We start from the raw sequence: 14,717 nt of genomic DNA, 5'->3' as shown, positions 1-14,717 counted from the left end.
GATACGAAACATTTTAAAAGAATAACTGATCAATAAGTCTAGAAAAATATTCCCAATCATAAGCTGTATTAAATACCATTTATTGCTATTAAAGACATTATTTCAAGCAGACTGACACTGCACAGTGACAGTGATCAGGGCTCTTTCTAGCTCTTGTATATTGCTACTACTGCCTGTCTTTCCAGGCTCTTTTCATACCTCAGAGCCATTCCCATTATTGGCATGATCTTAAAATCATCACTCCCACCACTGCATGTTGGTAGGTCCATTACTAGTGCTGGCAGAAAGCCACCGTTTTGGTCTGCTTGTGGTCTGTCTACCATTCACTACTAGAAATACAGGGCTGGGACCAGACCAGATGTCAGGTTCTGGTAGCCTTGACCTTGAGAACTTTGCAGTGGTGGAAAGCACAGGCAAGCAGACATAAGTGTGAAACGAATTATATTGTTTTTATTTAGAAGCCTTTAAAGCAGTGTATTTTTATATTAAAAAAAGGGTATTGGCACACGTCCTTGGGAAAAAAGATATTATATTGCTTGCTAGATGTTGGACAACCTTGCATCTCTCATCTGTGTTCTCTTTCTCTTTGTACGACTGAAGTGGGGTGGAAGTTCACTATGCTGTTACGTTTGATGGAAAAGCCATCAGCAATGCCACCTGGGACCTGATTAACCTTCACTCCAACAAGGTGGAGGACAACTCCTTTATGGGCATAGAGGATAATCCAACAGTTGTGTACACCATCAGTGATTTCCGAGATTATATTGCTGAAATCCTCCAGAAAAACGCCTTGCTTGAAAACACTTCCTTGTCTTTAGACCCTAACACTCTCCAGCTTACTAATGGTGGGTATTAATTATGAGGCATTGGTGGGGCACACATCTAAAGTTTTATAAAAGAAATCTCAGAGATGAGTGAATTATTCAGCTGCCCTCTGAATAATTAAAAAGAAACAATAAGAACAACTTTGTTGTAGCTTGTTTTGCCCTGATCTTAACCAGTTCAAGTCATTAGCAGCAGTATCCCAGTCATTAAGGTTAGCCTCTTTTTTCTTTTACACCAAGGTTTGTGATATGCAATTTCATTAATATTTCAACAGTTAACAGGAATAGAAGGGGAAATGTGGTTCACATCATGCATGTTGCACCAAGATGACCTTCATCTTAGTAGCTCTGTGTTGGCCTTGAGCAGCACAAAGGAAATAGCTGGTTTATTGTTGAATATTCAACAATCCTGCTAGAGGTGTTGGAGGAGTGCTGTCCCCCTCTCTGTTCTCATCTTTCCTCTGCACTTCCTGTAAATGATCTGGGGGCATTTCAAAATCAAATCTGGCAAACTTTTTGAAAAGATTTTACTCACAAATCTGTAAATGATGAGGGAGGGTGTTTCACTCAGTCTTCCAAAACAGCTTCCTCACACTGTTACTGCAGCCTTTATATCCCAAGTATTGATATTCCCACAGTGAAAGAAATACTACACCCTACACCAGAAGACCCATCCTGGATTACTGAGCATCCAGTTGTGCTGGAGCACCCAGAGTTTGATGTGAGTATGGTTCTGAGCAGCGGCCTTTGGACATATTTGAACAACTTAACTCTGCAAGGCGGAATTACTGCCAGCACCCAGACCTTCTTTATCTTGTTGGTCATGCAGAATAAATAGTAATGAAGGCACACCGTATGTTGGAGTAAAACCTCTGGTGAAATCTCTCATCTGATAATTTGATATCTGTTGCACAACAGTTTGCTGTGATCATCTTCTATTACGTGGCAGTACTGCGTTCCTGGCTGTTCAGCCAGGTCTTTCTTAGGCTTCCTTTCTCTGACTTTTCATAATGTTAAGGCTGTAAATTGCTCTAAAGACATGATTCTTCCCACAATACTACCTTTCTTTGGAAAGTGAGAAATAGAAATAAGCAGTAAAGCTGGCTGCTAGAAGAGATAAAAGGATAAGTTTCATATGCTTCCTTTGTTACTGTATTACTGAAAGTTCTCAGTTCAGTTTTAAAGTTATGTCCATCCCCTTATTGCCAGCGAAGGAAACACAGAAAAATAATAGCTACTGGTTTCTTTTTTTTCCCTCTTGAAATCAAAATTATCTCACCTGATTACCTCTGGACCAACCTGGAACATAGACTGACGTTCCTCATTGGACAGGAGTCTTAGTATCACTGACCGTGTCTCTAGAATGCAATGGGGCTTTAAGCAGAGATACCAAGTTAGGTGCCAGTGACGCTGAGATCGAGTTAATTAGTTCTGCCGACAGCTAGAATTTCTGAATGGTAGAGCATTGTCTGGGCTTAAGGATTTATCCAGTAGGTTTCTGTTGTGTAACACAGAAGTGCCTTCCAAGAAGAAATGAGCTCAGTTCATGACACAAAATCCAGATCCACCTATGCTTAATGGTAGCTTTTCACTAAGTTCATTATGAGAGAGTGTTGTGAACACAGACACATTTAATTTCAGAAATCTTTATTGAGTCAAAATTCTCAGTGACTTCACAGAACCCAAATATTCTTGCTAGAATGGTCACAGGTATAATATCCTTAGTTTTATGCCAGTTTTCCCCGAGTTTTAAAAATTAATCATTGGTGTTTAAAATGCAAATTCATATGAATTTGCTATAAATGGCTTAAGCATGGTGTGGATTAACATGAATTTAAGTTCACTTTCAGGAAAGGGCTTCCTCTTTACTAGAGCTATCTAACTAGATTAAAGTGTTGCAGACATTTATTTTAGTAAGACAAAGAATTCTGCCATCTTTACATTCTGTCTGTGGATACTCTGACAGATGTACAGGCAAAAAGATTTCAGAGTAGAGGTAACTTTGCAATAATAATTAAATAATTAAATAATTAAATAATTAAACCAGTTTTGGGAAATAGTATGTAAAAGAAAAAATTCTGGAAGGTACATTTTTCTAATCATGGACTATGAGTAATAATGTCATCTATGTCTTCAGTCAAAAATTCTAATTATGTAAAAGATATTATGTATATCAAAAAACCAGCTGTGTACAATCTGCAATACACAGATAATTTGGGAATTAATTTCAGATAAATTTAAGAAAATCATAAACATGGTTAAACAGTAAACAAGGCTGAAATGATTAGTGAATTACGTCCACAGATGTCAAACCTTTATGGTTCAAGTAGATACTGTTAAGTAGAACTGTTACCTATGAAAAAGAATTTTACTATTACTTTTCTTAGCTGATTTAAGTTGGATTTGTATTATCATACACACTCATGACATAATGTGGGACTACCATGACTTCACCGTATGATTGCTAGCAGATGGTACCAACTAATCATTAAATCATTTCTTTGAGTTTTACAGCTCTCTTAAAAAGTGAAGAAGAAATCAAGTCTAGTTTCTGAAATCTGTATTTTCTCGTTATTTCTGTTGAGTTGTAACAGGTAGAATGCTTTGGCTTGCTGAATACAATGCCTTTCTGGCAGCAGAAAATGGAAAATCAGGGAGGGGGTTCTGTGTTTGCAGTCATCTGTCATATTTGTAAGCCTTTCAAAAGACATTAGTGAAAACCAGAACTTGCCAACATGATATTAAACTTGTTAATATAATATATTGCACTGTAACAAGAATCTTTGAATAATGTTAGTTGTCATAGGAACATCTATCCACATTCAAATAAATGATGAAGTGCAATCCCTGGCAACTAAATGCTCACATACAAAAAAAAAAAAAAAAGTATTGAGAAGCTAATGCTGGTAGTCCTTATTCATTCTTTATGGAATTTATATGTGTAATTTGTTTCTAACCTTGCACAGTAACTTTTTCACAGCTTTATTTATAGTGGTCACTTTTGCCAAAAAAGATAATTGCTGAAGCACATGTCTAAATGGTATATACACTTTTCGACTGATTATTGCCATATAAATTAAAAAAAATGTGAGGAGATTGTGGTGGCATAACAACTGGCTATAAAAATGTGATCAATACAGGTGGACAAATAATTTAATAAAAATACCCTAACTGGCTCGTTTCCAAAGCATTCAAATGCAGTTTGAATGCAGTTGAAAATTTAATTTACCCACGTTTCAACCAGCAGTAAAATTTCAAAATGAAAAGGGTTTGGACTATTCCCGTTATTCATGCTGGTAAGGTAAAAGAAGGAGATTAGAGAGGAACAGTGAGCTACAGAAATGGTTAAAATGGTTTTGAACCGTAATACGTATTACAGAAACCTGTGTCCACTGCCCACTTAACTTTACTAGTCATCATCAGCAATTGGTTAGTTCTTAGTGAATTGCTGCTCCTTGAAATTATTTGGCAGTTTTCCATATCCCAAAGGTTTTTTTTGTCCATCTCAGACTATTGCACAGCACTGCTGTGTGGGCAAGTGTTCAGGTGAAGCACTAATTCCTGAGTTTGAGGCAGTCAGCTTGCTTTTGTAGCCTTGACCAAATAACTTCATGTCTTCATTGGTTTTTCCCAATATAGTTACCTCATGAGACACCATGGTAGTAGATTAATATGCAAAGATGAAATGTGCTAAGTATTCTAACTGTAAACCAAATAATGATTGGGGTGTGGAGTGGTAAGTAAATGGTGTGCAAATTGGAGATTTAAAAACAAATTCTTTTGTTACATTTCAAACAATTCGCAAATTGGGGCTTGCAGATTGTGCATGCTCTGTGTTGTTCATCACTACCACTGATAGATATTTTTCTGCAGAGGCATCTCGGCTTCAAGACTAAAGTTATTCCAGGTTCTAAACGCTCTTCTTGACATTATGGTCTTTGCTTCCTTCCTGGGTTCTCATACCCACGTACTAAAAGATAGCAATAAATGAGCAAAGGGCACGTATACAATCAAGTTCAGTTTCTAAACTGTTTTACGTATCATAGTAACTAGCATATTATAATTACTGTATTGATTATGTAGCTGATGAATAATAGCTGCTAAGACTTCTTCATGCTTTAGGAAGGCAGCCAGTACTGTGCACATTTATCTTTGATTTAATTTCAAATGGTCAGATCCATTTTTTCAGTAAAGAAAAGGAAAGGAGATGGGGTGGGTATAGATGGTAAATCTCTTAATACCGTAACTGAAGCTGCGCTCCAGACAATCTGAATGGCTTCTTTCCCTTTTTACTGCACAGGAAATGTACATCAACAAGGTTATGCATTTTACTTGTACATTGCACATGATTAGCAAAGAGTATATATTTGCTGGTCCTCCCCGTTTGGCCTCTCCTGGTGCTCTGCATTATTTTCTCACAGAGGCAGGAGTACCAGATTTTGCTGTTGGCTGCTGCTGACACCCTTTGCGTGTTCAGCCCAACACGGACAGCCAATGCTTCCCCCGTAATAGTGGAAATATTAATAGTGTGTTTGTGTTCCAGGACGGCACCTTTTTAGCTGAACGGCCTTCAGCAGATGAATCAACTGTCAGCAATACCTTGCCCTTTGATTTCACCAAACCAGATTCCACTTCAGGTAGTGAACAGTCCAATGACAATGAAATCCGGCCAAGACCAGAAAATCTGGACTCAGAGGCCAGTTTGGCACCTGAAGCTCCGCTCTCCTCAGAGGCTGACATCACTTCTTTGCCTGATGGGCTGAATTTAGAGGATGGGAATCGGACTCCTCATTTAGTCACTGCCCCAGTGTCTGGCCGTGATTCTGTGGATTCTCTGGAATGGCTTTCAGCCCCCAATTCTTTAGATGGTAAGTTAATGCCATTGAATGAAGCTTAAATTTGGATGCCAAGTGCTTCCTGATACTCACCAAAGGTATAGTTCACCAAACTGACTTTTCAGAAAGGTCTAAAAAATTGGATATCTTTCCGTGATAGTTTTTACCTCTCCTGTGTGCATGTATCCAAGAACAACGTGCTAAGGTAAAATGTTTGTAACAGCTAGTAATGCCTGTTTACCCCTTCAGGAAATGCTACACACAGGATACTTGTTGAATCGCACAGAAGTATTTTCGTATAGAGCATGTTTGGGTGATGCCATTCAGAGATAACTGCTATCTGAAGTAGACTGACTAGCCTAAGGACACAGTGCTACACAGTTTGTGCTTTATTGCTTTCTCTGCAGTCTTGACTTGGCCCATAGAATATCTGAATGAAAAGTGGGAGGGGTCAACAGGGGTCCTTCTGACTTCGGCATATAAAGGCCAGGATATATCACGGGAAACATGCTGAATACAGTTCTACAGACAATAAAATGAACAGAGTTTTACATTTTTTTATCATCAACAACAAATAATTGGAAATTTATTTTTAGTGTTTGAAAATACTGGACTATCTGAAGATCTTCTTTTGCCTTCAAGTCCTCCTCACCTCGTGCCTGAAGAACCTCTACCTACAGATGATTATGCAGTTCCTCTGCTTTCTGCACCAACAGTGGCCTCTTCCTCAGTCACAGAGACTGATATTAAAGAAACAGTATCTACTAAGAAAGAAGAAGAAACTCAGGGTAGTCCTGCAGGTGATAACAGTGCAGACAGTAACAATGCAGACTCTGTATTGCATGACCCTGTGGAAGAAATTCCTTTTCCCTTAGAAGTACACCCTATGGAAGATGAAACTGATGTATATCTTGGAGATAGAATTATATATGGTGATGGGTCTGGTTCAGCTTTTGATGGTTCGGGAAAAGAAATGGAATCAAGTATTTGGCCTTGGGAAGAAGCAACACTGGAACCAGTATTCTACCCTGGTCCTGATAGCTGGCTTGAAGATGACAATGAGTCTTTGCTAATCAGAACTGAGGATATTCCTGAAGGCATGATCTTAGACTATATTCTTAACTCTAGGAATAAATTAGGTGACGATCCCTCCAAAGATGAGAACGAAGGTATGGCCAATACAAAAGAAGATTTCCCTGATGAGTCTGAAATATTTGTGTTTCCAGAGACTACAACTCAGCAGGTACCTCTGTTACAGACTATGTTACAGCCATCATCTGTGGAACCATCTACACAGGCAGAAACATCAGGCATGTATGATTCTTCTTTTGTTAAACCATCCTTGGTTTTGGAGCCTTCAGTGGACCATTCCTTTGTAGACATGCCAACTGGAGAGGCCCCTGCCTCACCACACAATACAGATCTGCCTGTGGAAGACAATCTCCTTACATCTACAGAGACCACCAGTATGGAGCAACCTGAAGAGTCCAGTGTAGGTCAGAACATCATTTCTGAAGCAGTTGAACACCAAAATGAAGACAGGACAACGGTAGTAGAACTATTCACAGTGGGGCAGTCAGATGTAACTGAAGCTGCTACAATAGGCCCCTTAGACACAAGCTCTTCAGAAACTATTCTAACTGCAGATGCTTCCACGGTGAACCCCGATGCTTCCATGGTGAACCCTGATGCTTCCACAGAAGAGCAGCAAATCCTAGATTCATCATTGGCAGGCCAAGACACTACTGGATCAGCAGTGAAGAAGCCAGCTGATGTTTGGCCTACTGACAGAGCACTAGAAAACTCATTAGATCAGACAGTGCAATCATCAGCAACGCCAACTGCCACTCAAGTTTCAACTGCAGTTCCTTCTGTAACAGATGAGACCTATGTTCTAGAGGGCTTTGCTGTGCAGGGTGGTACAGACCATGGCACAGATGTTTCCATGATCTTCAGCACTATGAGCTCTTATGTAACAGTGAGCGTAACAACGAGCACTGTTGAGCATCTGTCCCATCTCTCTCCTGTGGGATCCATGGCATCATCGTCTGTTGCTACCTCAACAAAGCTGGGAGATGAAACAACAACAGTCCTGGGTGTTTCAGTGGACCTGGATCGTGTGAGCACTGTCCACTTTTCTCCTGAGCTGACTGAGGAGGATAGAAGCATGACTGAAAGTCACGTGGAGCTAACAACTCGTGTCCAGTCCACAGAGATGGCCAGTGTGGCTTGGGCCACACATGAAAATCGCAATAGCACTCCTATCCCGTCACGAGCTCTAGTCGTTTTTTTCAGTCTTCGGGTCACCAACATGATGTTTTCAGAGGACCTGTTTAATAAAAACTCCCCTGAATACAAAGCATTGGAGCAGCGATTCTTGGAACTGGTAAGAATCACTTCTATGCTAAATGTCCGTTACCAGATAGACAAAAATAGTCAGCAGAGAACCTCTCAAGACTGGTGTTAACAGATAGTATTTGTGTCCCTCCACAGGAAGATTCTCTCTGGAAATGGGTGGGGTGTTGTTTTAGGGTTTTATTCAGTCAGTATTCTCTCTAAAGAGTAACTTTTTAGGGCTATGAGCCAGATGATCTGCTGGTGTCAATAAATGTAGCAGTGTAGCTGAAGTCACTATGACACTCCCCTTACTTGCTTCCAGAGTGCTCTGCATTTAGTCTGTAGGGAGAGAGAAGTAAATAAATTGGGGCTGTGATGACATAACTTTTCTGCAACACATTCAACCCATCCTAAGAAAGAGGTTGTTCAGAGAACCAAGATGTTCCTAAACTGACTGATGGCTAGCAAAGCCTCCCAGGAGTTATACAGCAACAAATGTCAAATTTTAACTGGGAAATTCCCCTCTCCTGACTGAAATGAACATTTTGTTGTGGGAGATGAAGGGAGGACAGGAGGGAGATGGAAGGGGACATGCTTGAAGGAAATACCCAGTGAAAGGATGAGTATGCCCCGTGCTTAGGTCAAGGGAGAGCACTATGTATGTCCCGAGAACTGTATTTCTGAATCATAGATTTTCAGAAACTGCCTGCAAATGGGGATACTCTTAAGAACTGCCTGAAGCACTTGGGCTCCTGGCAGGCTGCCAGCACGGGCCTCAATTGAGTAAAGTTTTAATGCCCTTGCTGTGGGATTTGGATAATTCTGACTCCCACTGTCTGATGCAATAACAGTCCAACTGGCTTGAGAAAAGATTCAAAGATTCAGCTTTTCTGTTACATCTCCTGTGTTGCAGCTGGTGCCCTACCTTCAGTCAAACCTGACGGGCTTCCAGAATCTGGAAATCCTGAACTTCAGAAATGGCAGCATCGTGGTGAACAGTCGAATGAAATTTGCCAAACCTGTGCCTCGGAACGTCACCAATGCTGTGTACATGATCCTGGAAGACTTCTGCAACACTGCGTATCACACCATGAACCTGGCCATCGATAAATACTCCCTGGATGTGGAATCAGGTAAGGATGGCAGGGAACTGCAGTTTGGAGCAAAGGATTTAGAGCAACTTCTGCTTTAAGAACTTACTACGGATCTCAGTGGCTCAGACACTCTCCACTGCTTTTCACAGACTGGGCTTTAGAAAGACAGTCTTTCACAAAGTTCAAAGAAACAAGTACCAATCTATTAAGGGACTAAAGAGATGAAAATCTAAGTGGGACCCAGACTGAGCAAACTATATGGAGCCCATATAGAAATATGGGGACAAAACTGACTCGGGTAGTACTCTGTGTAATGCCAACTGCGCTTTCACTGGGGAGTGAGAGGGAAGGCTGGACAGGGAGAACAGTGGTGCATGTGATGGTTCCCACAGGTTTTAGCCAGTTTAGCTGCCAGATAGGCATCCGCACAGCTAACAGCTGCTGCATCATCCTTGTGGTAAGGTCTTGGTTGCACTAAAATGTGACAGGCCTTCTTAGTTCACCCCTCTGATACAGGGAGAGAGTTTTTTCCCTGTCCAAGTTAGCCAGTAGTTTACCATAGAAGCAACTCAGAACTGTTTCCTGTTTTAAGGTTAGAGAAAAATAACAATGCTGACCTGTTGGCAAATGGTAGCTGTTCTTCTGAGGTAGGTCTCTTATAAAGATGGTCTAATTAGGATGACAAATCATCTGATATTGATCATTTAACTGTATGCCAGCCCTCTTAAGCTTGACACAAATACCTCAAATGCTACAAGGTTGTGTTCCTTGCAGACAAAGGCAAATCACCTCACAGTAGGTGCTGAGTGCCCGAAGTCCCCTTGCCCTTCCCTATAGGCTGCCTAGATTTTCTATAACAAAAAAATACTGGAGTCAGCTGTGTTTTACTCATTTGCAAAATATAGTTCCAGCAGACAAGAACATGTGAGGTACTGCACATTCCAGTAAGAAAAAGAACATTTTGTACTTGGTTTTTCGATTGGCTTGTTGGGTGGTCTTAGCCATACCACTGACATGCACTGTGCAGACAGGAACACTTCCTAGCACTTATTCACCTTAGCAGAACTTCTTGTAACTCAGGAAAGACGCATGCCAAGATTTTTGCTGATTATTTTAACTAAGAGACCATTAGAGAAAATGGCAGCAGACAGCCAGTGCTTTTCCTCAGTTCAGGTTCTCCTCTATTGTTAATATTTTCTGCTTTGCGTATTCTCAGGTGAGCAAGCAGATCCCTGCAAGTTCCAGGCCTGCAATGAGTTCTCCGAATGCTTAGTAAATCGCTGGAGTGGGGAAGCTGAGTGCGTCTGCAATCCTGGCTACCTAAGCATCGACGGGCTGCCATGCAATAGCATTTGTGATCTGCAACCAAACTTCTGCCTGAATGATGGGAAGTGCGACATAAGCCCCGGGCAAGGGGCCATCTGTAGGTACGTCATCCCCCTGTTTTGAAGTATGTGCTTCCTGTATGGATACCCCTTATTGTCTCCTCTGTTGTAGCATTTGACAAGATTTGTGCGAATTTCCATAAGATAATGTGGAGCAAATGAGATGATAATCATTCATGTTATGCTGCTGAGTGGAGGTCCCAATATTAACATTTGTTTTCCTATGTATATATTGGAATGGAGATAGTAACACATTTTTTTAATAGAACAGAAACATAAGGAAATAAAATGAACTAGGAAAAACAGTAGTAATGGAACATACTCAGTTGTTCAAATCACCTTCATTGACCTTTGGGAACAGAATTTATCTCCAGAGGTTTTCTCAAGTAGCAGTGTTCAATAATGTCACAAAATATATGAGAGTTAATTCCATCACAAAAATTCATATCTGAAAGGCATATTCATACAGCATAAATATATTAAAAATACTGCTCTTGGTTAAGAAAAAGTCATAAAAGTAAATCATTGGCCATTTGGGAAAAATCATGTGTGACTCATAAAAAGATCCAGGCACAGCCCCCCTGGTTCAAATATTTGCTTTTAAAATTATACAGATGCATTTGAACAGGATCTCTGTATTTTACAGGTAATGCAAAAGACTTAGTACAAGATATAGACAAATCGATGCTCCCTGTGACATTGCACTTAATTTTTTCCTTTTCAAGCAATGTAACAGTCTATTTTTAAAAACAAATTATACTTACCAACAAAAGGTAGGAGACATTCAAAAAATATGACTATTAGTAATTATCTATGTTACTTCAGGTGTTTTTTTTAAAAAAGCTTACCTAGAACATCTCTAAAGTCAATCTTAGAGTCCTAGCAGTTAACAGGAGAAATAAAAATGTTTTGAAAGCTATGAAAATGGATACTATCACAGATATAGTACAAATTTTATCATATTTGTATAATAGTGTTAATTAGAAGCAGGTAAGTATCTGAACTCAAGCATGCTCCGGCCAATATTTAAGAACTTTTTGAAAAATTTAAAGTATTGCTTACTTCTTTCAAAAACTATTTCAGATATTTATTAGAGACTTAATTCACTGATGTTTCTTATTAATAAGGTTTGTTGCTGTGAGTGGTTATGATACCTTACACTTCCTTGAGTTTTTATAGCAAAAACTCCAAAACACACATAATGCAAATCTATTATTTTTACTTGTATATTTAAAGCTAATATTAACATTAAAGTTCTCATGTTCAAAACCACAGGAAGGCAGATACACTGAATGCTGTTTTGGGCAACTCTTCCAAAGATACAATCTTGAACCCACACTTATTTTTAGTCATTTATTTTATGTATGTATTTAACTACCCATGGTGGAGTTCACTAGACTATAAACATTCTGCTTGTTTAACGCACCTTCACTTGCATTTAAATTACAAGATGATTAAGATAACTGCTCTCTGCCTTTACAGTGTATGATGTATGATATGTCATGTGCAAAGTTCAGTCAAGGCATAACTTTTTACTTCATCTAAACACCTTCCAGTTTTAATACATCACAGGATACTCTAAATTGCAAAAAAAAAAAAAAAAAAAAAGGCTTTTTCCATCACAAATGCATGGGGGTTGTTCAGCCCGGAGAAGAGAAGGCTCAGGGGAGATCTTACTGTGGCCTTTCAGTACTTAAAGGGGGCTTATAAGAATGAAGGGGACAAACTTTTTAGTAGGGCCTGTTGCGGTAGGACAAGGGGTAATAGTTTTAAACTAAAAGAGACTAGATATAAGGAAGAAGTTTTTTATGATGGAACAGGTTGCCTAGAGAGGTGGTAGATGCCCCATCGCTGCAAACATTCCAGGTCAGGTTAGACAGGGCTCTGGGCAACTTGATTTAGTTGAGGATGTCCCTAGTCATTGCAGGGGGGTTGGACGAGATGAACTTTAAAGGTCCCTCCAACACAAACCGTTCTATGATTCTGTACCAAAATGGTTGTTCACGATAATAACAATAAAAGAAAGTTGGTGCTTGAATAAGCAAAGGTGTTTATTGAGGTGACTTAACTGAGGGCATGTCATAACAGGAAGTTAAATACATTTATATTAACCAGCTTTTGCTGGTGTTTAATTTCCCCATGTTTCTGTGTTGTAGGTGTCGTGTGGGAGAGAACTGGTGGTACAGAGGGGAGCACTGTGAAGAATATGTGTCTGAGCCCCTGGTTGTGGGTATTGCGATTGCTTCTGTGGCAGGATTCCTTCTTGTGGCATCTGCTGTCATCTTCTTCTTGGCCAGGACCCTTCGAGACCAGTACACAAAGAGTGACACCGAGGACTCACAGGGGTAAGTGATGCTATCTACTATTTTAAAACACATCTGCTACAATAAGGATAATTCTGTCGTAAGTCTTATATCACACAGCTGACAAGCAACAGGATGTACCTCCATGCCTCCAAATGCCAGGCTTCCTAAATCTATCTGCTGCCCTCCCAGGCTGCAGAGAAGCTCACAGTTTGTTTATTGCTCCCCCAGGCAGGGTGACAGCCTCTCATCCATTGAGAATGCAGTTAAATACAACCCCATGTATGAAAGTGATACGACTGGCTACAGCCATTATTACCGGAGATACCCTCAGCTAACGTCCTACAGTTCTACCAGTGCAGAGACATCCACAGACTACAGCAGTGAAGAGATCAGGCACATTTATGAAAACAGTGAGCTTACTAAGGAGGTAAATGACCTTGTTTTCATAGTGGCATGGAAAAGATCATGTGAACAATAAGCTTATTCCACACTTGTAACCCAAGAGGTTAGCCCAATCTTTCCCCAGCGTCTCTGGTCTAGATAGTCAAGTTGCAACTATGGCTGCTGCAACTATTTGAGAGGAGAGAAAGGATTTCTTTCCCTGCTTGCTATTAGGTATAGAGAAAGGAATGGGTGTGTTCTGGCCTATAACGAATTTCACACGGTAAAGGAGCTGACTGCTTGAGTAACTTCATGGGAGCTGGGGAGGTTTGCTATATTGCTCGACACAGCCTTTAACTTTTAATGCCAACTACCTTATGTAAGAGTAGTTATACAGTGAAAACCTGGAGCCTTCAGGCCTTTTTACAGTTGGTTTTTTGTTTGTTTGTTTGTTTGTTTTTTAAAGTTTAGGTCTTTCTGTAATCTGTAAACTAGACCACATCCTTCTCCTTTCTTTCTGTGTACAAGTATCCAGGGCTTACCCTAGAAGGCTAAAGGGAAGGGATTTACATCCAGGAACTAACCACAAATCCTTACACAACAGTAAGAGGTGTGAATCTGGCCTGTAGCTGGGCTTGTAGGCGAAGTATCTATGAGAGAGAAATAGTTTTGTTAAAGCCTGTTGAAATGCCACACTCTATCCAAAGCCTGGTTTTGATTTAAAAGTAAAGTACTGCTGGACTCCAATGAAGTGCTTCACTTCAAAAAAAGAAAAATAACATAAAGAAGAATTTTAGTATTGGAGTGCCCAATTTCAAGCTCTACTCCTGGAAATAGCAAAGCATAGGAGTTTTATTTTCCAAAACCCAGTTATGTCAGTGGTATTCTAATTTCTGTTATGTACTTACAATTGTGTTCCTTGTATTCTAGGAAATTCAGGACAGAATTCGAATTATAGAGCTCTACGCTAAAGACCGTCAGTTTGCAGAGTTTGTTAGGCAGCATCAAATGTGAGTGAAATGTTTTGTCTGGATAACCGATTCCTTTGATGTTTTCTCATGTGGCCTTTCCTACATTACTGTATTTTTCATATGAAAGCTCTAGAACTGCTGGGACACTAGAGGTTAAGATTTCAACATTATTTCTGAAGAGGTTCAACCCTTTTGAAGTACTTAACGTAATCATTGTCAAAAGTAGATAGCCCCAGAAAGTACGTTAAAAGCATTGCTTCTCTGAATCCCAAAGTCAATGGGTGTCAGAGAAGCACTGACATCTATTTAGGTCCTTAAAAGCACAGATAGAATCTTCTTATCTCTTCTAGTGTAGTTGCTATTGCCTGGTGTTCTATATAAAATAGAAGTTTTAAAAGCCCATCAGTTTATCTTGAGTTCTCGAGACTTGGCAACTAACCAAAAACCAATGGATCACTACTGCAATCCTCTCTGGTACAGTGGGCACCTACCACAATAGAAAGCTTACATTTCCAAACAATTAACCAAGCTGAACTGTGTGCTTTGATGAACGTTAACCACGAAAAAGGTCATAAAGGAATTAA

At 39.9% G+C, this 14,717-nt stretch overlaps 1 protein-coding gene across 1 annotated transcript in view; it reads left to right on the top strand.

The window, feature by feature from the left end:
• IMPG2 (interphotoreceptor matrix proteoglycan 2) overlaps positions 1 to 14,176 on the top strand; it is a gene marked incomplete at both ends in the record, with an annotated part of 63,416 nt that extends 49,240 nt beyond the window's left edge. The window contains 9 exons of the mRNA XM_082479035.1: positions 601 to 845; positions 1,463 to 1,545; positions 5,368 to 5,692; positions 6,256 to 8,045; positions 8,910 to 9,129; positions 10,307 to 10,517; positions 12,632 to 12,820; positions 13,010 to 13,208; positions 14,093 to 14,176. Of these exons, the coding sequence (XP_082335161.1) occupies positions 601 to 845; positions 1,463 to 1,545; positions 5,368 to 5,692; positions 6,256 to 8,045; positions 8,910 to 9,129; positions 10,307 to 10,517; positions 12,632 to 12,820; positions 13,010 to 13,208; positions 14,093 to 14,176 (3,346 nt within the window). The remainder of the gene's footprint in view (positions 1 to 600; positions 846 to 1,462; positions 1,546 to 5,367; positions 5,693 to 6,255; positions 8,046 to 8,909; positions 9,130 to 10,306; positions 10,518 to 12,631; positions 12,821 to 13,009; positions 13,209 to 14,092) is intronic.
• Between the last annotated feature and the right edge of the window lie 541 nt (positions 14,177 to 14,717).

Source organism: Vanellus vanellus (genome assembly GCF_965231255.1).
Source record: "Vanellus vanellus genome assembly, chromosome: 1".
Classification (NCBI taxonomy): domain Eukaryota; kingdom Metazoa; phylum Chordata; class Aves; order Charadriiformes; family Charadriidae; genus Vanellus; species Vanellus vanellus.
This window is presented reverse-complemented; position numbering and strand designations above follow the sequence as displayed.